The sequence below is a fragment of the Chelon labrosus genome (genome assembly GCF_963514085.1).
Source record: "Chelon labrosus genome assembly, chromosome: 2".
In the NCBI taxonomy this organism is placed as follows: domain Eukaryota; kingdom Metazoa; phylum Chordata; class Actinopteri; order Mugiliformes; family Mugilidae; genus Chelon; species Chelon labrosus.
In genome coordinates this window covers 34,504,171-34,530,422 of record NC_140338.1, presented here as the reverse complement: position 1 = coordinate 34,530,422, position 26,252 = coordinate 34,504,171, and the positions used below count along the sequence as shown (strand labels likewise).

General features: G+C 41.2%; 1 protein-coding gene across 1 annotated transcript; it reads right to left on the bottom strand.

Moving 5' to 3' along the window:
* Window positions 1–18,239: 18,239 nt before the first annotated feature.
* Window positions 18,240–22,374, bottom strand: chic2 (cysteine-rich hydrophobic domain 2). The gene is made up of 6 exons (XM_084560742.1): window positions 21,940–22,374; window positions 21,082–21,136; window positions 20,698–20,853; window positions 20,514–20,570; window positions 20,368–20,427; window positions 18,240–18,627 (listed from the first exon to the last, which is right to left on the bottom strand). The coding sequence occupies exons 1-6, from the start codon at window positions 22,071–22,073 to the stop codon at window positions 18,577–18,579; spliced, it is 513 nt and encodes a 170-aa protein (XP_084416868.1). The 5' UTR covers window positions 22,074–22,374; the 3' UTR covers window positions 18,240–18,576.
* Window positions 22,375–26,252: the final 3,878 nt, after the last annotated feature.

Sequence of the window (26,252 nt, the reverse complement as noted above, 5' to 3'; positions counted from 1 at the left end):
GGTTATATCCAGGGCTCTCAAGTTATGAAGTTAGCTTGGAGATTTTCTTTTTGTTTGTTTTTCGACGGGGGCGAGGGTGAAGTGTGTTTGAAGATTGGCCAGATGGCCTTACCAACAGTTTGAAATAAATTTATTTTTCAATATGACAAATAGACTAATGCTTCTGTTTATTCAGTTCGGTCTCGGTCTTGGACTTGGTCTCGCCCCTCCTCAGTCTTGGTCTTGACTCGGTCTCACCCCCTCAAAGTCTTGGTCTTGTCTTGGTCTCGGTATGCTCTGGTCTTGGTCTTGTCTCGGTCTCGGGTTAGGTGGTCTTGACTACAACACTACCACATGGATATGTGGTTTAAAGCTGATAATAAATAAATTATATAGGCCTACATATTACAATAAAATACATAAAAAGCAATCAATGGGAATCAAACCCTTGCTTCACTAACGAAAGACCGTTGTTTTTTCAATGTACCACTAACCCCTTTCGTTTCGCTTGTTTGACGTTGGACCTTTTGATCTACGTCACTAATACACTCTGCCTTCGGTAGTTTACACTATGTTTATGTTACAATCAACAAAACACTACAACATAAATACAACTCATTTGTGTCGAGTAACTTCAACATAAGCGCGTTGAGTACCTTCAACATAAGCGCGTTGAGTACCTTCAACATAAGCGCGTTGAGTATCTTCAACATAAAGGCTAGATTATGCTTCCGCGTAGTGATCACGCAATGGTCACGCAATGGCCACGCAGTTGCTCGGACGCAGTCGTGAGACCGTGATGGTTCTGCGTGGGGTTTACGTGTCGAAATGCATGCCACACCGGTAGAGGGCGCTATGATTTTTTGTGACCGACCGACCGAGACTCTTGTGACGTATCTCGCCTCGTTATTTACCTTCCGGCTTTTGTCGTAGTCACAGTGTACGATGGACACCGAGACAGAGAGACTGGCGTTGGAGCTCCAAATTATTCAAGCAGAGGAAGAAATACTCCTATTGCAAATTAGGGCACGACAAAGGAGACAATGATGTTTATGAGTGGAAACCGGAAAAGCGGTCTCCAGCGGATGTAGTTAGCGGACCAATCACAGCCAATGCCGCTGCGTTGCTGCTGCGTTGCTGTTGCGTCGCCTCGACGCGCGTCGAGGATTTTTGGGAGGTGCACGTCTGGCCCTTGCGTAGGACGCACGGGGGTCCGCAAGGACGTAATAGGTCCGTAATAGGTCCGTACGCACGGACGCGCTGTGTCAACGCGGAAGCATAATTTGGGCTTAAGCGCGTTGAGTACCTTCAACATAAACGCATTGAGTAAATTTAACATAAGCGCGTTGAGTAGTATTTAATTAAGATGGTTTGGTGGGATTTGCTTAAAAGCATGTAGTAATAATTAGTTTTCTAGTATTCTTCCCATTTATTCAGCCTAGTTTCGTGGGACCGGTTGCCATAACTATATTAAGTAAATGTGATGTTTTATTTCTTAGAGTGTAGAACCGCCACTGCAGAGACCGAAGTGAAAGCGTCGGCGCACAGCAGCTGCAGTCACTCAGCTTACAGACCGAGTCTGTTCGTACACTCAAAAAAAGGAAATTGGCTAACTGTTATATTTACTAAAGTGTAACATGTAGTTTGTAAGAAATAATTTCATGTTTGCAATATGAACGTGATTAAATCACGTATAATCAGCATGAAATCCAACGACTTTGCATTTATTAGATTCATTCACGTTGAAATAAACGGAGACAATCACGTTTCTACGTCATCGCGAGAAGTCATCGCGAGACGTTATCGCGAGGCGAGAAGAGAATTGGGAAGCGCGCAAAGAAGAGACCTGGGAGTTGGCGTGTTCATGGAAAAGGTAAGCAGAATTTCATTATCATCCATCTGAATGTATACGAAATGCTATGCAAAAATACCGTAAATGCCACAGTCTTTTCGCCATTTTCATAATTTTTTTATTTAATTTGATATTTTTAATCAGACTTAAAATACCGACCGTCATCATGTGTATGGCTATGGCTAATCATCACGCGTGGAAGTAACGAATTATATTTACCGTCATTATGGTAACGTCGTTTTGTCAATTTGTAATTTTTTGAGTTTTTATTTCTTTAAATGGGTAATTTTACCGAAGTAAAAGAGCCCCAGAGAAGAGACGTTGCACTCAGCTGACGGAAAACGCAACGTTCAATGTTAACGTTTGCTGGCTGAGAGTCAGGTGTCTGTGTGTGTGGAGGGGTGAAAGCTCGTCAACAGTGAAATAATAGACTAAAATGAAGGATGGCGTCCATATGGGTTACGGTTAAGGTTAGCGTGCCGTCGTGTCATCGTGCCTTATCAACTGGTCGCAGCTACCATATACATGTTAAATGTTCCACCCTGCGAGCACCTCCAGTGAGCTAAATCAAACACACCCACGATGGTGCATGCTGGATCTTGCTGACATGCTAAAATGTTAACGGTGGATATTCCGGATGACTTCTGAGTTTGGCCTGTGTGAGTACTTTATGTCGTCTGTGGCAACAATCCCCGATGTGTCTGCAAGTGTTAAAAAAGTTTAGTGTACGCGGTGGAACAGAGAGGACAAGAAGACTGAATGGTTGTATGATGCATTGAGAGTGAATGAGCTGAACCTATGGAGCCAGATCACTGACATTAAAAACTGTCATTGAAAACAGAATTTGGTAAAATTTGAAAAATCTCAATGCCAAATTCTGTTTTCACTGCCAGTTTTTAATGTCAGTGATCTGGCTCCATATGAACCCAGAGAGGGGGTGGAGGCCTTTGTGGTGCACAAGACTCAGTGTTGATTCTATAAGAAATGTCAGGCTATTTAATTTGCTTGTCTTAATATTCCCAGCACCCAGTGAGTTGTCCATAGCTCTTATTTATGGTTAGTCATTTGTGTTCAGTTGTCTTGAATTAGTTTTTTCTGGTTTTGCTACTGAGGCTACACTGAGGTCGTCAGTTGTATTTATAACTGGTAATAAATTGTTTGCCTGGCTGCAGTGTGCCATTTATAGAGATTGATCTTTAGAAAAGTACTGTACTTAAGAACAAGTCTGAGTATTCCTGTTTTTGGTTACTGTATACCTCTACTTAACTTTATCTCAGAGGCAAATATTGTACTTTCTACTCCACTGCATTTGTCTGATGGTTTTAGTTACTTGTTACTTTTCAACAGTATGTAAGTAATATATCTATATAATATATATCAATAAATGAAAACTAGCTCCATTAACATGCATTAAATAATTCTAATCCAGTATATATATTATTCTGAAATGGGTCGTTGTGCATGATGAGTACTTTTGAGTATATGTTGATGCTAACTTGCTTGCTTTTGTACTTTTACTTGAGTTAAATTTTCTAGTGAAATTTCAAGTATTGCTACATGTAGCAATACTTGTTACAATTGAAATTTAGATTTAGAATTACTACTTGCAGTGCATGTTAAGCCCTTGTATACTTTTCCCATTCCTCTTGCACCCTCCTAGATATCATCATCTTCTGCCTCTGTGCTCTCTCTCCTCTGTGTGTGTTTGTGCCAACTTATAAACATTGATAAACATTTTTGTGTATTAATACAATATGTTTTCCTATTGTATTCTAAACGTAATAGCCTACAAAAGGTTTCATTTGGATATTCAAATCACTACAAATTTTCGTTCAGGGGAGTGACCCCCATACTTTTTCCACTATACCTGATTGTTTACAGGTCTGTCAATGATTATTTGCTAATTTAACTTTCATGGCCATTAACTGATTGATCTCTCTTTTTTTCACAGCAGTTTGTGACTGTAGAAGTGATCTGTGTCATTATCTCACCTTAAGACTGTCCTGTGTGACCGCACTGACTGCACCTGTGTCTGCCGTCTATCTGCACCAGTGACTGACTGCAGGTTTGTTTTTATTTTATTTTCTGGCAGACCTTTTTCGCTCTACTTGTTAGTCATTGGGAAAATTAAGGACAGCAACAGGTTCTGCTCTGCTAATCCTTCTGTTTACATCCATTGAATGGTACTCTGTACTGGAGCTGTTGAGTTTTCATTCTTTTTGAGTCTGATTGGGCTGTTCATCATATTCGAAATATGATGAATGGAACATGGAGAAACTGGGCTTTTTGACTCTTTATACATGATTTTACTATTATCTATATTTCTGTTTGTCTTCATCAGTGCAGTGATGTCTGACTCATACTATTCTTTTTGATCTTTTTTTCACAGCAATTTGTGACCGCAGAAGTGTCCTGTGTCATCATCCGACCTCAAGAGTGTCCTGTGTGACTGCATAGACTGCATCTGTGTCTGCTGTTCAACTGCACCAGTGCCTGACTCTAAAAGTACAAAGTACAGTGATCTTTCTGTTAGCACTTAAAATCTATCTAATAATGCAAGGAGCGTCTGTCTGTGTGTCTGTTTGTCTGTGGCACGCATATCTCGCGAACCGTTGGCCCGATGGATTTGAAACTGGGCAGGTGTCTCGCTACGGGCACGAAGATGTGCATTGCTAAGTTTGACGTTGTTTGGATAAGGGCACCACCTCCTGTTATCGTAGGAAGAACACGGTTTAAATCAATTTATCAGTCTCAGTTCAATAATTTGCATATCTGAAGGAGTGAATCCTTTACTACAATTTGTACCAGTCATTCTCTGCCGTAAAATAACATCACAAACAACTTCTTAAGTGCGAACAAATATTTATTTAATAAAGTGACAACTATGAATAAATGAGGGACTAATAGAATATAGGAGTGTAATCAAATGAACGAATATAATAAGGTATGAAATAGTTAATTTCGGGAGCGATGGTGAGAGATGGAGATGTTTAAGTCCTAAACTAAAGGGAATAGATTTGATATCTACTCTAATCAATCTTCTCTAAAAGATGTTAGTAGGGAGTTTCAAAGTAGTGACACCAACTCTTTGTCTTAAGCGGTAGGAACGATTCAGCCTACTTTTGTAGAGTCTTCTCGGCGTCGGTGATGACGGAGCATCGGTATGACGAGATGATCAGTGACGAAGCGGCACAGCTGATGCAGGTCTCTCTGGGACCGGTAGATAGGACTTGTTGCTTGATCTGCAACTCCAACACCCAGCTTTGCTTGAGAGCGCTGTAGGTGTTCAGTCAAAGGCAGATGACACTTGGCAATGTCTTTGTGTTTGAAGAAAGAAGTCGGATCGTCACGTCTTCTTGATGTCGTTGCTATGGCAACAGCTTCTTGGTTTCTTGATCCGTCGAAGAGATTGGGTCTTTCTCTGATATCCCAGCTGACTACGCTGGCTAACTTATAAACGATGTTGGTTAGTACTTCGGTTCGTAGAGTATAAAAATGAATAAAGCTAGAAAAATATTTAAGTCACTATAAAAATCGTACGTCGGGAAAAACATCCGACGAGAAACAAACAGAGCTTGAAAAGGACCGTATTGTCAATATTCAAGTTGTTCTTAAAGTTACTAAGTACTAAGTACGTAAAGAAGAAAACTAAAATAAAAGTAAACGTGAATGGAAAGTGGAAAGTGCAAAAGTCCGGAGAAAGAGCGGAGGAAAGAGCGAAAGTATAAAAGTCCTAAAGGTGCGGAGAAATGGGTGCGTCTCTCTGGTTTTATGAGTTAATTATTCAGGGCGTGTTTTGGATCGGGTTTCCAGAATCTTCGCGCGGAAAGAGAAGAGAACGCCTTCTCCTTTGTCTTGAGGTGTCTTATTGCCTGATCTTCTTAACCTATTTTATATTACTAAATTGAATCATTCCATCACCCATCATGACTCGTTAGCAATGTTTTCCGTATGCGACAACACTCAACATTACAACATGACAAGATGACGTATCAGAATGACTACATCAAAATAACTCATAAGCATCAATAAATTAATAAACCCAAGTTCTCTTTACATTGACATTTTGCTAATAATAGGTCGGGGTTTCTAAAATAACAACTTCAACAGTTATGATTTCAAGCTACTATTAGTATAAGAACATACCTAAGTTTCAACATTCTTTAACTTCAACAATTGACTAAAAGAGAGAAAATACTTTTAAAGATAGCCACTTGATGGCAATGTTGATCCATCCTTACTGTGACAAATTATCTGAATTTGGGCTAGCTTTATCGTACAATGATCAAAATCGTCTCATTGTGATCGTAAGCACTTCCTGAACAATAACATATAACTTACCAGGTTATTACATTTACGATAGTCATATTATAAAACTTAGGTGCTTTTCAGAGGAAAATGCATATCAGAGTCTGGTTCTGGGGAAAGAAAGTTATTTACGACCGGCTTATCAGTGTTTCGCTCTCTTGGTCATTCCAAGAGAGGGGGCAAAACCTGTTAAAATGGTATGTTTGCATTCGTCTCTGAAAAAGAAAATTAGTACATCACAAGTTTAAAACATAATTGAACATCAAATTAAGGCTTCTAGACTTTGTCCTTCGAATCAATTAATTCATTCTTTGTAGTTCCTGATATCATGTTGGTGTTCTTTCGATTCAGGACTAATTAGTCCAGAAACAAGAGTGGGAAATTCCACAAAAAGTGTAAATCTGTCTCTTTTGGCTCAGATGACGTCCAGAGCATCAGGGAGGTCCGATAGGGTGGGTCTGTTCAGTGTTTAGACATGGCACCTTTATGGCTAAGGTGAAAAAGGTTGATCTGTTAGGAGAGTTCTTCTGCAAAACAACTCCGTAAATTTAAATTCCAGAGAGGGGAAGAATTGAGAGGACCACAGGTTCCTACAGTTTTCTCCGCTCTAATATTTCCACTACTCCGGTTGCCATGGCATCAAAAACAGCCACTTTCGGGTTGCCGGGATAGCTCAGTGGGTAGAGCTGGCGACCCATGTGCCGAGGCTGAGTCCTTACTGCAGCGGCCCAGGTTCGAGTCCGACCTGTGGCCCTTTACTGCATGTCATCCCCCATCTCTCTGCCCCCCTTTCCTGTCTACCTTCAGCTGTATCTATAATAAAGGCAACAAAAGCCCAAAAAAATATTTAAAAAAAAAAAAAAAAAAAAAAAAAACAGCCACTTTCAGAAATTCACCAAAAACGGAGAGGAAGAGGCGGAGCATGCGCACAAATCTTGAGCACTGTTTACAAATCGGCTTTAGAAGAAACCAAACTCAAGGAGAAATTATATTTTGCCCTGGTAACCCTAACAGGCTCAATATCTTCTCCAGCAGGAAAACTAGCATGTAGTCTGCCATCTATCTATAATCAAGAAGCGTCTGTGTGTGTGCACTGTAAATGCAAACATGGTATTTAATTAAAAATAGTAAATTGACTTAAATCAGCTTTTATCAAATTGCTATTAACACTCGCTTTTAGTAAGTTACCTGTAATTTGTGGTTGAAAAATCTCATCAGCTCAGTCTACTTGAGCTGGATTCACTTAGAAAAAGTACGTTTTTGATAATTGCGCTTTTTTTCTATGGATTTGAAAACTTTTTTCGACTTGTGGGCATGCGCAGACCCGTCCTCTCTGCGCTTGACGATACATGTCAACAACATGCCCGCCGCAACGGACGCGGTGGAGCTGGACCTAATTGCTGCAACGGCACTCGTGATAATTATTTTCAGCATTCTTGTGCTTGGCACACTGATTTGGTGAGTAATAGTCTACCTTTGTTTAGACCGTTTTGTTTCTGTAAGCGCCATATTTTTCGTGCTAGCTAGTAATGATGAGTGTAGTAATGTCGGTTAACGCTAGCTTAACTTATAATGTGACATAATGAAACTTGGTCAGTACTTTATTTTTTTTCAACCCACGAGTTGCTTGTTATTGAAAATAGGTAACATTGGAGACTTTTGTCACGTTAAAGTTGAGGAGAAACTTTAGCATAACGGTCGCGGGCGTGCTCGTCAAGTGCACCCGCACACCCGCTGCCGGAGTTGATTTTTTATTTTTTTGTCGAGTACTGACTTAAGATGAGAGACTGATCCCGGCGGTTTGTGAGTTTCCATGAACAGGAGGTCATTAACGTGGCAGAACATCAGAACAAGTCTGGATGTGTCATTTTATTTTAAGCTAGGCTGTTAAGTTAGGAGCGATGCTAACTTAGCTAACTTTAGCTACCAATAATAATAGTATGTGCTTGTCAAAGACAGGACTACCACTGTGTAGATGTACATTGTTGGAATGTTAACACCTCTGCCATCTCTCCATCCCTACCCACCCCTCTCTTTACTTTTTCAGGTGTTTGCTGAGTTTAATAGAATCGCCAGTAAGAATCTTGAGGGAGACTTCTTTGAGCCTCTGGACCAGTACGCCCGCGTTTCATCGAACTTTTCAAAAGGGAACTGTTGACCAGAAACTCAGTGAGCTGATGCAGCACATGAGCTGGATGGTAAGTAGGTTAATTTTGCTTTTGATCTATATGATAGTTCATCAATCAAATTCTAAATGAGATGATCCAGACCAACCTATTCTATTTCCTGTCTGACTTGAGCTTGTGCCTTGCAAATTACTCTGTAACTGGTCTTTTCTCTCTCTGTACTATTAGACACCAGACGTGACAGTACTTCGCTCTGTTGTCCTCAAAGGCATTCCCATTTTACTTGGTGATGACTCCAGTGAATTTTTCAAGACATGCTCTGTAAGTACTTGCACATAAAAAAAGTTTGGTCTGCATTAATATAGAACTGTATCTGTGCTGACATAGAAGATGTAATTCTATCTGCACAATATACAATATACATTTTGTACAGTGATTGATGTACTTTGTATAGCATTTCCTCCACAGCTAATGTAAGAGGTATTTAAACAGCCAGTAAATAAAAATGAAATTTGCCACATAAACGTTGTACACATTAATACATTTTAAATCTAAGGAGCAGGAGTCTAGGTTGAAAAGTCAGTGTCACTGTTCAAGAATATGTGGACCTTGTGGACCATAGCTTTAGTTTAAACTATACCAAATTTATTTTGTTGGCTATATTACAGCACTTCAGTGTGAACACACATTTAAAATCATATTCTCTATCAAATGCTTTCAACACTAAAAATTAATATTTTAGAAGAGTACAAATTGCCATGCTGAAGAATGTGTGTGTCTTTGTAGGATACAGCAAGAGACGAGGCCCTAGAATGCATCACTGTTGGTGTGCTGACAGGTGTCAGTCAAGATAGTCCTCACGAGGGTCCAAGTTCAGTGGACCTCCAGCCCATCTCCACTGCCATCATTCTGGAGGGAGGTATTATCATGGATCGTATTAAAAACTTGCCTCAGGCAGTTTGTCTGTTACTTGGGCTTACATATGCTTTGCATTTGGATTGGTTGGTTTAAACCTTGGACTGATGCTCGCTTTGGGACACAAAAGGATTTGTTGTACTTTCAGTTTTGATCAGAAATGCAATGAATGTAATGAATAATGAATACCTTATTGTAAGGTTATTACATGAGTAATAAAATGTTTAATCTTCAGCCTAGATCTCTCAATGATGCAATTCTTATTTTTTTAATAAATGTTGTAATACAGCTGAATCAACCAGTGAGTGTTTTTTTAAGTATATGTGGTGTTTTTGATTTATTAGATATAACAGCTAAAATAGATAAGAAATGGGAGAGAGAGAAGAAGGACAAGGACCCTTTCAAGGAAATTGATTTGTTTAATTTAAGTGAACTTTATAAAAATGAGTGAGTAGTAAGTTGTAGGTATTTAGTAATTCTAAGTGGGGTTAAATTTATATCAAGCAGTCCACACAAAATGAAAAAATTAAGTTAACAGTAAGCATGGCTATTAAGTTACATGAACTTAATTTTTTCTTTTTAGTTGTACTACTCAATTTAGTACTGCACACTCAAAATAAACAAGCTTTTCTAACTCACTAATCTTAAGATTACTTTGCTTAATTTTTTTGAGGCAACGAGTTTGCATACTTTTTTTAAGTAAGGTCAACTAATTTGATTTTACAGTGTGTGTGTGTGTGTGTGTCTGTCTGTGGCACGCATATCTCGCGAACCGTTGGCCCGATTGATTTGAAACTGGGCAGGTGTCTCGCTACGGGCACGAAGATGTGCATTGCTAAGTTTGACGTTGTTTGGATAAGAAATGTAAAATATATCGGTAAAATAGGTTTTCTCCGCTCTAATATTTCCACTAATCCTCATACACAGCACCTGTAGGCTCCCACTATAGGAATACATACTTCCGACGGGCACTGCACTAGTAATTTAAATAATTGAAGCAGTTTGCTGTATTTTTTGTGTCAGTTTTTCAAAAAAGAGTGAAATTTTTATGTTTGCAAGCCAACTGCCAGTTGATTATTGCCTCTTTTGGGAAATACAGTTTGATTGCAATATCACCCATTTGTTTTGTTATGTTTTCACCCTTGACACCGAACAGACTGTAGACTTTGTGAAACTTACGCTAAGTTTCAGTTACTGTTCACTGTAACTATATTTGTATTGTTCACATTACTCAATAGTAATTCTTTGAATGAACTTAAAAAAATCATGGAAAGTATTTCCACATAATTAAATGGCTTTCTTTCAGCATTAAGCAATTCTGTTGAGCCAACTTGGTTTACTTGGGTTGGATTAACTTAATTTACTAGTATAATTTTAAACCTATTATACTAAGTAGGACCTAACCTATATAAATAAGTTGTTCTAACCCAAATAACTTAAGTTTACCCAACCCAAGTAAATTAAGTTGGACTCACTCCTAGTAAATACATTGAATCAACCATAATAAATTAAGTTGATTCAACTCAAGTACATTAAGGTGGACCAACAGAATTGTTTAATGCTTAAATAAAACCATTTAATTATGTGGAAATACTTTCCATGATTTTTTTAAGTTCATTCAAAGAGTTATTTTTTTGAGTGTATAGCGGACCAGCCGCACAGAGCGTACGCTATCGCCGATCGTCCCTCATCAACAAGGTGAGCGAGTGGAACATGGCGATGCACGGTAGAGCGACTGCAGACCTGTGCATGGATCCAACTCCATCATCAAGTTCGCAGACGACACCACCGTGATTGGTCTCATCACCAACAACGATGAGACAGCCTACAGAGAAGAGGTACAGCACCTGGCCACATGGTGCGCCGACAATAACCTGCTCCTTAACACCAGTAAGACCAAGGAGCTCATTGTGGACTTCAGGAAGGAGAGAAGAAGCACGCATGACCCCATTCACATGAACGGAATGGCCGTCGAACGTGTCTCCAGCTTCAAGTTCCTGGGGACCCACATCTCAGAGGACCTGTCCTGGACCCTCCGACACCTCCAGCCTGGTCAAGAAAGCTCACCAGCGCCTCTTCCTCCTGAGGACACTGAAGAAGAACCATCTGTCTTCAGCCATCCTGGTGAACTTCTACCACTGCGTGATTGAGAGCATCCTAACCAACTGTGTCACAGTCTGGTATGGAAGCTGCTCTGCAGCGGAGCGCAAACACCTGCAGCGCGTAGTGAAAACTGCCCAGCGCATCACAGGAACTCCACTCCCTGCCATTGAGGACGTCCAGAAGAGGCGCTGTCTGCGTCGTGCCCGCAGCATTCTGAAGGACTCCTCCCACCCGGCACATGGACTATTTTCCCTCCTGCCCTCAGGCAGGTGTTTCAGAAGCCTCCGGACAAGGACCAGCAGACTGAGGAATAGCTTTTTCCCCAGAGCTGTGACCTTACTGAACTCGAACCCCCGCTGACTCCGGCCCCCCACTCCCTCCTGCTGACCCCCACACACCAATTCACTCACACCCCTTAACTCCTCATTCCCTCACTGACCAAAGACTTTTACACCATCACCACTGCACTATTGGACTACTCTGCACATGCTCACTTTATACAATCTGTTTGCACAGTACTATGTACCGAATATTGCACTAGTCTAGTAACTTAGATAGCCACTGCTTATTATTTATTTTTGCACTGTAAGTTGCTCACGTCATCTGTTTTTGTATCGCCTAATTTATCATCTGCCATCTCCTCTATTGTAAATTATGTTATGCTAGTTCCTGTTTATAGTGCCTATGATTCCTCTTACATTTTCAAACTGTCATGTAACATCATCAGTTTGTATCATCAGATTCCACATGTACGCTTTAGTCAGATATGTGTATCTATGACAGATGTATGTTTATCTTGCTGTTCTCTTCTCTCTTTGCTGTTCTCTTCTCTCTTTCTTCTGTCTGTACCCGGCTGGCCTTAGGCAGATGGGTCCCTCCATATGAGCTGGGTTCTGCTCAAGGTTTCTTCCTGTTAAAAGGGAGTTTTTCCTTGCCACCGTTGCCTTCAGGCTTGCTCTGGGGGTTTCAGGCCGGGTTTTTGTAAAGCGTCTTGAGACGATTTGTATTGTTATTGACGCTATATAAATAAAATTGAATTGAACTGAATTATAGTCTACTCACATTTAACAAACAAATCCATCTGTATAATATGTTCATAGTACCTCACTCAGTCTTGCTCATTAACCTGTATATATGGCCTCACCTGTACATAGGTTCTGATCTGTAAATATTGTCCATATGCTGTAAAAACAACCTGTACCGTACTGCAATATTTATGCCACGTGTACTTACTGCCTATTGCACTTCTGGTTAGATGCTAAACTGCATTTCGTTGCTCTGTAAATGTACATGTGTAATGACAATAAAGCTGAATTTATCTATCTATCTATCTGGAGACTTACCCAGCCAGCTAACAGGCCATATGAGCCCACCATCAGTGGCTCCCTCAGACCACAGCTATCTAAGCAGCCAGGGTTCTCCTGTTCTACAGTCATCAGCAAACTTCAATATGAGCACTATATTGCTATATCAACCACCCTGGTCAGGCTCTCAAGTAGTGAACAGCACCCATCTGCTACAGCCATCCAACCTTCAGCTTGGATCAGCCAGACTGCTTCAACATGAGCCACAGCTGTCTACGCTGCCATATACCACCTCTGCAGTATTGAAAGTTCAAGCAGCAAGGACTCCTACACCAGATGGTAGACAGGAGAATTACACACTGGCTCAGTCTCTGCCATCAACTGTGACATCTGCATGGGCGCGGCCTTCCCCTGCTACGCTGGATATGGCCATGCTGCAGCCTATTCCTCATGCATCACAAGCAGTGAGTTATGCAGGCCCACAGATACCAGCTACATGTGGCTACCAGTCTAACCAGTCCTCTACGCTGATGGTTAACAATGTATATGGCAGAATGCCACCAGCTGCACAGCATCAATACATGCCAATGCAGAAAACACCAGTAAATCCAGTACCAGTGCATCAACACACTCCACTTACGTCTGCACAACCAGTATATCAACCACCCCAGATAGCAACAGCTCCATATCTTGCACCGCAGTTACCTGCTACAGCTGCCACTCAGCCAGTTATCAATCCACCGCCCTACAGCCCTGCTATTCCCCTGGGGACAGTGTATCAGCCTCCATCTGCCCCCTCAACTCAGCCAGCTTATCAACTGGTGCCTGCCCCACCTGGTTTCATTCTGCAACAGCCTGCACCAGCTCTACAGGTTCAGTGCAGCCCCCAGTCCCAGTATATACCACTGCAGGTACCATACGTCGTCCAGTCCCCCAGACAGCCAGTTCCAGTACCTAAACTGCCTAAGTTGGTACATGACAGTGAGAGAGAGTTCGCTGACCTAAAAATGGCCCTGGACCATCTGCTCAATCCACACACTGAACTCTCTGAACATTACAAATACCGTGTGCTCATAGAACATTTGGTCCTGAATGACTTCGTGGATTGGCTCAAGGTGAAGGCAAAGGCTCAGAGACTGTCCGCAAAAATGGCACAGCGCCATCGAGCTGAAGGAGCACAGCCTGCCAAGAGAGACAGACCCGTCCCTACTTCCCGACCTCAGACTCAACCTGTCTCTGTTTACCACGGCGCTGACCGGCCCAGATCACCAGAGATTCCTCGACCAGCAGCCAAGTAGCAAAGGTTTAAAAGGATGTGTCTCTTCTGTAAGAGTACAGTAAACATGGACACACTCCACAGGAAAGGACAGAGCCGTCTGTACTTCCTGAGAAGGCTGAGGTCCTTCAACATCTGCAAAAAACTGCTGCAGATGTTTTACCAGTCTGTGGTGGCCAGCGTCCTCTTCTATGCTGTGGTTTGCCGGGGAGGAAGCAGCAAGAAGAGGGACGCTGCTCGACTGGACAGACTGGTGAGGAGGGCTGGCTCAGTGGTGGGCACAGAGCTGGACTCTCTGGAGACAGTGGCAGAGAGAAGGACTCTGGACAAACTGCTGTCCATACTGGACAACGCCCACCACCCTCTGCACAACACCTTCATCAGGCAGAGGAGTGTGTTCAGTGGCAGGCTGCTGTCTCAATCCTGCTCCACCAACAGACTGAAGAACTCTTTCGTCCCCCTGGCCATCAGACTGTACAACAGCTCTCAGTGATGGCAGGAGGCAATAGACAATGGACAAATCTTTTTGCACCACTTACTAGACACTCTGTCATAGCCATGTCTGTCTACCTCTGCTACATGTGATGACTGTGACTTTCATTCATTTATTCATTTCATTCATCTGTTTACAGCCTAATTTAATTGCACACAGTCCTCCCAATTTGTAGTTCTCATATTTATAAAAAAAACTTCTTCCTCTACTGGTCACTTTATATTTTTAACATAGTTTATAGTTGTATAAAACATTTTATTTCTAGTTACTATCTATCAGAGCACTATTTGTCACAGTGTCGAGACATTATTAAATGCTCAACACAGGAAATAGAGAAGTGGATAGTAGATGGCAAGCGCTGTCCCCCAGCTGCTAACTCTATCCAAGGAGCGAAAGTATATCTTTCCAATCATCATCACTCATGGGACCAAATCACTACAGACCTATGCAATCCTCGATGATGGGGCTGAACGCACCATAATACTGCCAGCTGCAGCTCGAGATCTGGGGCTCAGAGACAGAGCAGAGTCCCTCACCCTGCGGACTGTTCGTCAGGATGTTGTTCACCTCGCTGGAGCTTCAGTTGACTTTCATGTAGCCTCTCCAGCAACATCGTCAGAACAGCACTTGGTTGAGGGCCTACACAGCAATCCTACCCAGTAGCAGCGCTCCAGAGACGATACCGCCACCTGAGAGGGTTACAACTGCAGAGCTTCAATAAGGTGCAACCACTGCTACTTATTGGTGCAGATTATACTCACCTGATCACCGCCACAGAACCTGTCAGGTTTGGTCCAAAGGGAGGACCTGTAGCCATCCATACAGCACTTGGCTGGATGCTCCAGGGACCAGATGGTTCACAGCCCCATGCTGCCTCATGCTACCACACCGCCTTCAAGCCAACCCCGGATGACATCTACCAACACGTCGAACGCCTCTGGCAGCTTGATGTGCTTCCATTCCGTAGTGAGTGGTTAGCGGTGCGGTCCCGCCTGGACCAGGAGGCGGTGGGCGTCTTGGAAGCACGCACCAAGAGAGTGAAGGCTGGTGACACACTTCGCTATGCCATACCTCTGCTCTGGGTGAAGGGTGCGCCACCGCTGAAAGCAGATGTCGAAGCAAGCGGGATAAACCCTGGACATGCACACCTACGGCCAATTTAGAATCAACCTAAACCTAGAACCGGCCAATCAACCTAACTAGCATGTCACTGGACAGTGGGAGAAAGCCAGGGTACCCAGAGAGAACCACGCAGACACAGGGAGAACTCCACAATCCACACAGAAAGGCCCAGTTGGCCCATGGATTCAAACCCGGAACCGGAATCTTGCTGTGAAGCATCACTGCTAACCACCACGCCACTGTGCCGCCCCAGATGTGTCCAATGTGTCTTAAAAATAATGCAGAGAAAAACTCCTCTATGTTGGTACATCAGCATTTTTAGCCCATTGAAAAAGTTAAACCCCCTTATCCCAAGTATGATTTTAACTGAGAGGACAATGCCCAGTAGTGAGTAGAGTTCTTAAGTCTATGTAATGATGACAGCAATTAGTAAACTTTACTATACTTCTAAACCTAAGACTGCAAGTGTTTAATCATGCTGAGTTGCAGAGGATGCCCATAGTCTTGTTTATTGGTACTTTATTACTGTACATACATTTGCTCATGAATCATGTACATAGATTGCTCTCTCCCCCACACACACTCCACACAACATCCAAGATTATATAAAAAGGACTAATTTTCTGTGCAGGACTCAGTCAGATCTATGAAGAGCATTTGCATCTGCACACACTGTGCACAGATACACACACGCGCTTACCACAAATATATGCACATGGCCATATGCCTCGATTTGTACAGAACAGACCACAATCAAAAATATAGAAAATTGACAAATGAACCAATAGGCAAACCAGAGGTAATCAAATGAATTTGGGTCTTCTAACATATAAACTAACAATAAGACACCTGTCTTTGTGGTTGCATGGTGCATGTGCCTCCCTCGCTGTCTGAGCAGGAAGACCACAGAAACATTTGAAAGATTTGTTATCTTTTTCTCAGGGATATTTTTTCAAGTTTTTCAAATTAAACTGCATCCTTTTACAACCAAGTAATGTGTGACCCGAATGATATGCTTGACACCCTGGTGTAACTTTGGAACATACCTGACAGTGAGACTTTACAATGCTACATTTAGTTGTTTATCTAGTACAATACCCTGAGTATGACACATACAATCACCAGAGCTGAGTGACTTAAAACTAAGTACAAATTTTTGATATACATCTCGCAGTCTCTACATCTGGGTGTTTTTGTGTGCAGGTGAGCTGAGTGGGATACGTTCATTATATATACTCAATAATGGCAAATGAGAGTGAATTGTCATATTTATCGTGAAGGATTGTTAGCTAGTTAACTGAACTGGACTCAGTCTCTTTTTTGCTAAAACATATATGAATTTCAATAACTTCTGACTATCCTTAGATGCTAAATACTGCTATGTTCACTAGCATGTTGGCAGCTGTGTTTGCCTGGTGTTTGGAGATGGGCAGGTATTGTACAGTATGTTTTCTCTTACAACAACCATCTGCTGCTGGAAACCAGACAATTGACAAGAGTGATACTGAGCTGAAAAATGTAAAGCCGCAGGATAGAAAATCAAAACAATGAGCTGAAAGACACTGCAAACAATGTGGTTGCACTTTAGTGTGAATTCATCGTTACGAGCCACGTCTTTGCTCAGTAGTCTTTTGTTAATATAAAAGCATTCATTAGTGCAACTAGTCCACATTCCTGAAGCGGGAGAAGCTTGGTTTTACTGTAAGCTAACTTTTGTAATCCCGCTTCATGATACAGAGGCCTGGCATGACAGAACGCCTAACAAAGACGCCCAGAGACCCTTCGGAAAGCCCCAAACCTCTAAATGTAAAGAGTAAGATTATAAAACAGATGAAATTTGCAATGTAAATCCACATCCTTAATGTCAACACTCATAAAAGGAAGCCAAACAGATAATTAAGAGAGGCCATGTAAACGTGTTAAGGACAGAGCAATTGTGTGCTTTAGTGTGACACGTGATCACAGAGTAGAGAAAAACTAACCCACGATGGCATTCCTTTGCAAACAAAAAACAAAAACAAAAACAAGAGGCCCATTTCATGACTGCATATATTATATGCACACGCTTAAATTGTACTTCCAACATGAATAACAGATTGGTTATGGCAAAGAATTACTTAAAAGACAGAAGTCCGATTTGTCTATATTTTGCTTATGTTTCTGTGTAACACACACAGTTTTGCAAGTATTTTCTGTCTATCTTTCACCACAACAGTAAACAAGTCTTACGAATTTCAGATTTTTTTTTTTTTTTAATTTTTGTTTCGTGAATCAGAACCAGTTGCTAGGCAGGCGACCCATCACCTGGACGAACATACTGCTGAAAACAAACATTTCCACGTGAACTATGAAGAATAAAGACCCATACTGTGGACAGTTCAGTCAAACTGAGTGATTGTCACTGGATTAGAGTGATGCACATAAAAGGAGGCGAGAGACTGTCTGGTAGTTTGAGAGGTTCCGTCTCAAACTACCTTGAGCTCAGATGTTCAAGCTTGACATGCTTCTGTAAGACCAGCATTGAAGGCTCCTTTGGAGTTCCGTATTATGTTGCCTCCACATCTCTAGAACAGATGCGGAGCACCAAACCAAGTCTTTTCCTAGTTGTTTTTTTTGCAGGTGAAGGTGGTTGTGTGGCATACAAAAGTGTGTTTCATCATGGTTTCCCTGTGCGATGTGCTTAGTTTCAGAAACAGCGTCAAAATTCCAGTTGTGGTTCACAGAACTCAGTTTTACAGTTCTTAAGAGTCCAGTTTCCAGCTCCAGTTTCAAAATCAAAAACACTGCACATAACTGCTTCTCCCACGACATCCCTTTGGCTGGTGCCAGTTAGCACTGGATGATAGTGTGCCAGTTTGCCCAATCACAGGCCATGACTCAGTTGGTTCACTCCAAAAACAAGTGTGGGGCCGCTGGATTTGTAAACAAGGCTGTAGATAAGGTACATGTGGGAAAAAGGGGAAATGAGAAAAAAAAGGGAGAACCAATGTAAACACAAATACTGGAGTATTTCAGGAAGGGTAGTTATTCAGGAGCTTTACAGCCACTCTGAGACAGGGCAGGGCCGCAGTGAAAGTTGAACATCGTCTGCAGTCAGGTTAGTCCGGTCTGAAGATGGGGATCTTGGGTAGGAACTCTATTAGGATTACCTGCAGGTGATAAGGGGGAAAAAGCTTTTAGAGGTGAGTCAGGAATGGATGTTTCAACAGTATTAAGAGTGAGACACTTTATAGTGGTACCAAAGTTGTACTGGGTAAATGCACCCAACATTGCAAAAATAATGTGTATGACAGCTAATGGAAGCATTATGATCAAGATTAGGGTTGCAACAACGAATCGATAAAATCGATAAAATTCGATTATTAAAAGAGTTGGCAACGAATTTCATTATCGATTCGTTGTGTCAGACGATTATTATGCCACGGAGATGTTTGAGTATAAAAAAAAAAAGTTGAGTTGAGTGTGGAGCGGACGTAGAGGAAAGACCATCGGAGAGACCCTAAAGTTGTTCTAAAACATGGCAAAGAAATCAGTACAACCTAAGTCATCCAAGGTGCAGTACGCCGAAATTTAAATTACAAATGAGACCTGGAAGTGGAATCCAGTGTTCAGCCTGGTTTGTAATGTGTTGCTGCACCGGGTATGGTACGGTCATACGGCGCAGGCGCAGCGGGGAGATTTTATTCGTCACGTAACGTTTGTTAGCGATATGTATTTATGCCTTTTGGATTCGAGACTTCTCCTGTTACATGAACCTCGTTGTCAACTTGGGAAATTGGCAAAATGTAAGTTTAATGATTGCTGGCTTTGTAACGTGGAGTTGAAGAGAAGCTTAGCCACGTTTGCTAGTAGTATGCTTCAACATGAAGTAGCAAGGCAGGAGACGAAGTGGAGGGATTTCAGCACAATACATTTATTAAACAGAACCATATGAAGCCAGGTCTCACGGCATATTACATAACACTATAATAACCGATAATAAAACGTTTGTGGATTGTAGCCTTTACCAGCGTCCACATAACGGAGATGGAGGAAGTCAAAAAGAGAGACGGATGCAACAAGAGTGACACCTGCTGAACTAAGCGATGAAAACAAAGGAGGCGCTGCCGTGTGGCGTAAACTGGTAATGCTCCATGTAATACTCTGGCTGTTGCAGCTTGAACGAAGTGATTTCGTTGATTAGCTGAAACGTGCCGAACAATACTTATGAGGCGAACTGCAGACTACCGATTCTGCTGCTTCATCATCATACAGTGACATGTATGTTCTTTGTGTTAGTCCATTTGTTTTTGTTTTTTAAATGATTACTTTAACAGCTCAGAGATGTTCAAGGAGCAACCTGTTTAGCACTTTCTTCTCTGTCAGCTCTGTTTTTGAATAAAGGGTTGGAAATTAATGCTTTTTTTTTTGTCCGATTCATCGATTAATCGAAAAAATAATCGACGGATTAATCGATTATTATTATAATAATCGTTAGTTGCAGCCCTAATCAAGATCGCCCACAAACACTATGTTGCATCTGACAATGTTATCTATAATCGATGTCTGAATATCAAATCCAATAAACAGTGATAAAAGATTGACACATTGAGTGTCCGCAAAGGTGAGCGTAAAAAAACATTAGCACTGCAAAAAAAAAAAACACTAAAGCATACACCATAGCTTGTAATGTGGTAATTGCGTTTACTGTTGACAGTTCAAGACAAAATGTTTCAACACTAGATAACCAGCCAAACTCATCAACAATATAAACTAGCCATATCATCTTATCATAAGATGCAACTAGTTTTAATGCAGTGCTGTTTGTGGTTATAACATCTGACAACAATTGCACCCACAAACAAAAAAAGACCAAACATTCTCAAACATTAACTGCAGCTTATACTTACATATTCCATCATGTTGTTGGTTTCGCACTTCCTCTTGCTTAGTTTCCAGTGCAAACACAACTGCAAATATATAACAATAATGAATAATATGTCTTAAAATACAAAGTACACTATCAGTCATACCCATTTATGCCTTCATTGCTCACCTTATGGTAAAGTCTGCTGTTTTCCCACTCCAAAAGTTTCTCTATAGATCTTCTTGTCTGGAAAGTAAAAAGTGTAAAAGTATCAGATACTGTACTCATCACAACTGTCACACATGAACCCTACTACTGATGGTTTGAATTTACTGCTGCTTTTCTAGGAATGCTACAGTATTTTAACCCTCACCCTTTTGCTGAGGCAGATGACAGGCCACAAACTGAAGCCCAATGTGCAACAGCAGCAGAGGCAGCCACACAGGAGCCACCGCACATTCACTGGCAGAGTCTTCCTCAGACAGCTGTTTACACGGTTGATACTGGCTTTGAACTCCTCTGGTGCCACCTAAAGAAAGCTCACGTTAATAGAATAGTTATACACACATATTTTACATGTGCTTTTTAATGGTGATCACATGCTTAGTGGAGAAAATACACCGCAAGGCACCACAGAGGATAGAGCCATTTTAAACTGTATGCACTATATGTTTGGTAGTGGTTTAAGTGTAAATCTTCTTGTAAAGGAAAAAGTAGAAAATATCTGTTCGTTTGTACTGTTAAATTACACACTCGCCTTTCCTGTAAGTGCTGAAGGAAATTCTGACTCGAACTTGTTACTAAGACCAAACCTGCAGAGAAAAGGAAAAAGACATTTTACTTATTGTATCAAAGATAAAACTACCATACCAGAATGGTTTACCAGAAGTAAATTATACTATGTGTTCTTCATATTCACACATTTTAAGATGTACCGTAGGTTTTGTCAGAGCAAGCCTAAACCAAAAAACACATAACCAATATATTTAATATGTAATATAAAATAAAAAGTTAGACACGCAAAATCTCAAATATATCCATGTTCGCTGGTCCTTAATCAATCCAAGTGTATTGCACAAAACCTGCTGCTTATTCTGGTAGTCCGACAAAAATAGCAGGCTGGTATTGAAATGATCAGTTTCTGAGTATAACTTATTAACTTGCGAAATGAATTAATATACAAAAACGTATTAATTCAGTGATAAGAACAAGCCTTACTGGTTATATTTTAGTCCGTACACTCGTCATGTGATATTATCATGGTAGGTGGCTAACAGGCACTCTCTATCCAAGTTCAGAAAAGTTCAACAACAGCGGAGATACACAGTCCTAACCTGACCATTACTAAAATAACCGACTTATATGCAGTGTTATAAATACAGAACTGTAACTTGCATAGTAAACCTATTAAAATAAAAGGTACATTCAGTCAGCCACTCTTCGCTAGCTCGTATCATCTCCTTGCTAATTTAGCAGCTAGCGGGCTACGCTAGGTCACTAGCGGCTAGGCTCGCAAAGCTAACAGCTTGATATCCGCGAACACAGCGGCTACTAATCACTTCACGACAAAACTAAACACCCCCCTCATTCCCCATGACCCTCGCCAGTAACTTACACAGTGACATGGCCAGACCCACGCACTACCACCGGGTCCGGAGCATATTTGAGGAGCTGTTCCTCTGCGGCCCTGTCCTCGTCCTCCTCTTCCTCCTCCTCCTCTTCGTAGATCTCATCAAAGTCCTCCATCATTGCACGACTCGGTCTCGCGCTTCCCGGAAGAGACACCGGGAGAGACACGATCCCTACAAAAAGTGAAACCTTACCGAGAAAAAGTACAGAGAAAATCAAGAAGATAGCCACCTACACCAAGACGTCCAGAGACGATAGTATAGTTGACACCGCTCAGCAAGCACCGAAACTAAAGATCAACATCCGCCGCAGTGGCCATTTAACACCGGTCTTATGTCAGAATCAGTTTCCTCGTCGGGATCTATGGTCGGGACCCGCCCCCTTGAAAACAGCGCAGTGGACGCGCGTTCTGAGCAAAGCTCGTCCATGAAAAGTGTTGGTCTCTCTTTTGTATACAGTCTATGGTTGCTCTCCACAACCAAATGCTGCCAGATAACTCCATATTGAAGATAAGATAAGATAAGACTTTATTCATCCCCGTGGGGAAATCAGGGTGTTACAGCGGCAGGGAACAACAGTGCAAGATACAAAAAAGATACAAAAAATAGAATAAGGTAGACAAGAGAAACTATATAAAAGTAAATCAGAGGTGGCAAAAGTATTCACATTCTGTACGTAAGTAAAAGTACGGATACTTGTGTAAAAAAAATACTTTGGTAAAAGTAAAAGTACTGATTCAACTCATTTACTCAAATAATAGGTAAGAAAGTACAGGCTCTGAAATGTACTTAAGTAAAAAGTAAAAATTTTGCCATTAATGAAACAATACATCTGTTGATAATTTTGCAAAATGAAAAACGTTCTGACAGAACAATCTAGACTAAACTGACCAGAGGTCCTGCATGAGCATCTGGATAATTTTAAATAATAAATTGAGGGTTATTGGGTTGTTGTTTTTTAAACCGAGAGCTAGCTGGTGTTAGCTATATACGATCAAACGATGCGCATTCGCCATGAATCCTTTTTGGGGCCGACAACATCGAAACAGTTCTCTTAAATAAAGCCATGGATGGGAAATGTCTTCTGAAGCGTCGCCATCAGCACTACAACCCGGTTCACTTCCTTCCTCCATGCTGCTGGAGGTTCTCTCTCTAACTCGACACCTTTCCGCGGTCTGTTCCTCTTTTTCTTCTTCGAGTTTCTCTCTCTAGTCTGATGCTCTAGTCATGTCCGATCATGTCACGTATTATACGTCTTGTCATCCATGGAGGTTAAAAAAGTAACGAGCCTGTGTTTCCATTGTCAGAAGTAGAAAGTACAGATATTTGTGTACAAATATTAAGCAATTTGCCTTGTGGATGAATAAAGTTTTGTGGCGTGCTCTGATGCCACTGAATGCTAGATTATCTTCAGTACACGTCATACTGCCTAGCAACAAACATGTTATCTATTCTACGGAAGGAGGGAGTATCTTCAGGTGGCATCAGGGCCTCAGGCCTCCTGAACTCTCCTTGAATTAACTTTCGACAAAACAAGGCACATAATTGTACATGATTATCACCTGTTTGCTAAATCTAGTACCTAAACCCAATATTTTTCTATCATTTCCCCCGTTTATACTTTTTCATACAATTGTATAACATACTTAAAAAGAAAAATATTTCAATCTGGGATTACATGATTAAATGGATTGTATTAGTTATATAAAAAGAATACATACATAGGGAGCAAGTTGCAACGTTTCCATCTGTTAATCAGTCAATACCACTTCTCTTGACTTACAGCATCAACATCATTTAGAATCCTTCTTTTGCAACTCACTTTAGACCATGTCCTGGCAGACGTTCTTTTCATTTAACCTCAAAAGCTGTTCCTGATACCTGTTCTCCCGGAGCATAACATCTCATACCATTCTTCTAATTATTGCTTTGATGTATGGTATGAAGCAACATATGACAACAAGGAAGAAAACAAGAAATGGCATCACTGGAGTAAGAAGTTTAAAAAATACCATGTACCATGGGCCAATTGTAAACCACGAGTCATTAGTCTTAAAATCATAGTGAAGTTAGATTAGGAAAAATTGATAATGTGGGATTCACAAACCCAGAGAATCGGTAGTTCATAGTCTCCATTCTAAGCATAAGCTTCCCCACGCCGAGAGATGGAAACAAAAATAAAACTACCTTTCTCCAGCAGTCTACAGCTTATGGTCTTGAGGAACATCTGTTCCCCAAACTGAGTCATGTGTTTGAAAGGACCGTTTCTTCTGATGCCCCTCATCCAAATGAGGCTCTGCGGAGATAATGTAAGAATGGTCAGAGGGCAAAACAGGGGCACAAAGACCCCGCCAGATTGGAGGAAGGTTAAGATAGATGTTATAACCACAGAACCACATCAAATCTGTCTGGGGGTAAGTGCCCATAACATCTGGAACAGTGTAGTATGGAGCAAAACTACTGCCGTCAACAGAGTGTTGTTATTTCGGTATTGGGTACACGGAGTGAGAATGGAGGAGCAAAAGAATGTTGGTATTTGTCCTAAATATTCAGGATTAAGGCCTAGAATAAAACCTTGGGTGTAACACGTAAATCTGATCACCGGTGTAAAGTGAACAGGTCCAAATACAGGCTTTTTGTCTATTTCCTTTGTTACTCTCAGTTTTGAAAACCCCAGGCCAGAACTTTTCCTAGGTGCTGGTAAATTTGCTCTGGTTGACTTAAGGACGGTCTGATTTAACAATACAGCATCCACATGGGAGATCAGTATATCAGGAAACAAACTGGGTATGTCTAGAAATGGTCTTGGCACTATATAAGGATTGGTGGAGGCGACTGGCATATGAGTACACACAAAGCAGTTGGTTTGATTATGCGATTCAGCAACATACTTAGCGCACATATACCACAAGTTAAGTGTATACACTGTTGGATTCGACACAGTAGTAGAGATAGCAGTCAACCAAGCGTCATGAGTACATAATTAAACTAGTTTTTCTATACAGGTCTAACTGGAAGTATGACAGGTAGGAGTCACCAAACAGTCACAACAGACCGAATAGTCAAACAAGATGCAATGCATACTATGTTTATCCATTGTCTCTGAGACGCCATTTTTATTTATTTATTTATTTATAGTTTAAGACTCTACATAAGGGCTATAGTGTCCCCTCAGACCTTCCTTACCACTATACCTCAGGGATCGTTGATTTCTTCACCGGGTTTGAGACGAACGTGCCTACAGCAACAGTCCCCCTTTGTAACCCGTTCCCCACTGAGGTGTTGGGTCGGAAAGCTGCAGGAACCACTTTAGCCGCTGGTAGGTGGCACTCTTTTGCAGTAACACAGTGTATGGGCCTTCCCATCTAGGCTCAGATCACTTCTCCTGAACACCTTGATGAGGACCAGGTCACCTGGTTTTAGATTTCGGGTTCTGGAATAGGATCAAACAAAAAGAGTGACAATACTTTGTTCTTGACATCTCTATGCATCAGTGTTTTTCTCAAGTAGTCTGCAAGTGTGTCTTCTGCTTCTGTTTTATTGGGGGTAATGTGCATGCTCTTTAACACTAAAGGTATGCAATAAATCCAAATTTTCCCTGTTTCAGCCATTGTTTTTCTCAATTTGCTCTTAATTGTTTGATTAGTTCTCTCTACAAGTCCAGCTGATTGTGGATGGCAGCAACAGTGATATTTCACTTGTATTTCTAAGCTTTGTGTCAGTTTTGCAATTATCTCATTCACAAAATGTGTCCCATAATCACAATAAATCCTTTCTGGTATTCCAAAATGTGGTATTATTTCTCAGCATAATGCTTTTGCTACATTTATAGCATCTGGGTGACTGACAGGAAATATTTCTGTCCAACTTGAAAATTTGTCAACTATTACAAGTGCATATTTCTTTCCTTCACATTTAGTCAATTCAATGAAATCCATCTCAGTTTGTTGGAAAGGATATGTAGATTTTGCGAAGGAGCCTGGTTTAACTCTATAATTACCTTGTGGATTGTTTTTTGCACATTTTAGACATTGTGCGCAAAATTTGTGAAAGTAAGTGTTACTATGTTATTCCATAGGCTGTATAAGTTTGTTCTACTAGCCTTACCACCCCCCCTGTTGAGACATGGCTAGGCCCATGGCTCAGCAATAGCGTTTCTCTTGTGCTGTTGCAGAATGTTGGAAGTCAGGTAGTAGGTCAGAGGTTATTTTTGTGATCTCAGTGTCCATCAAAAAAGCTTTTAATGGTTTTTGTGCCGCTCGTTTAGCTACGTCATCAGCTTTTCTGTTACCAGCTGAGA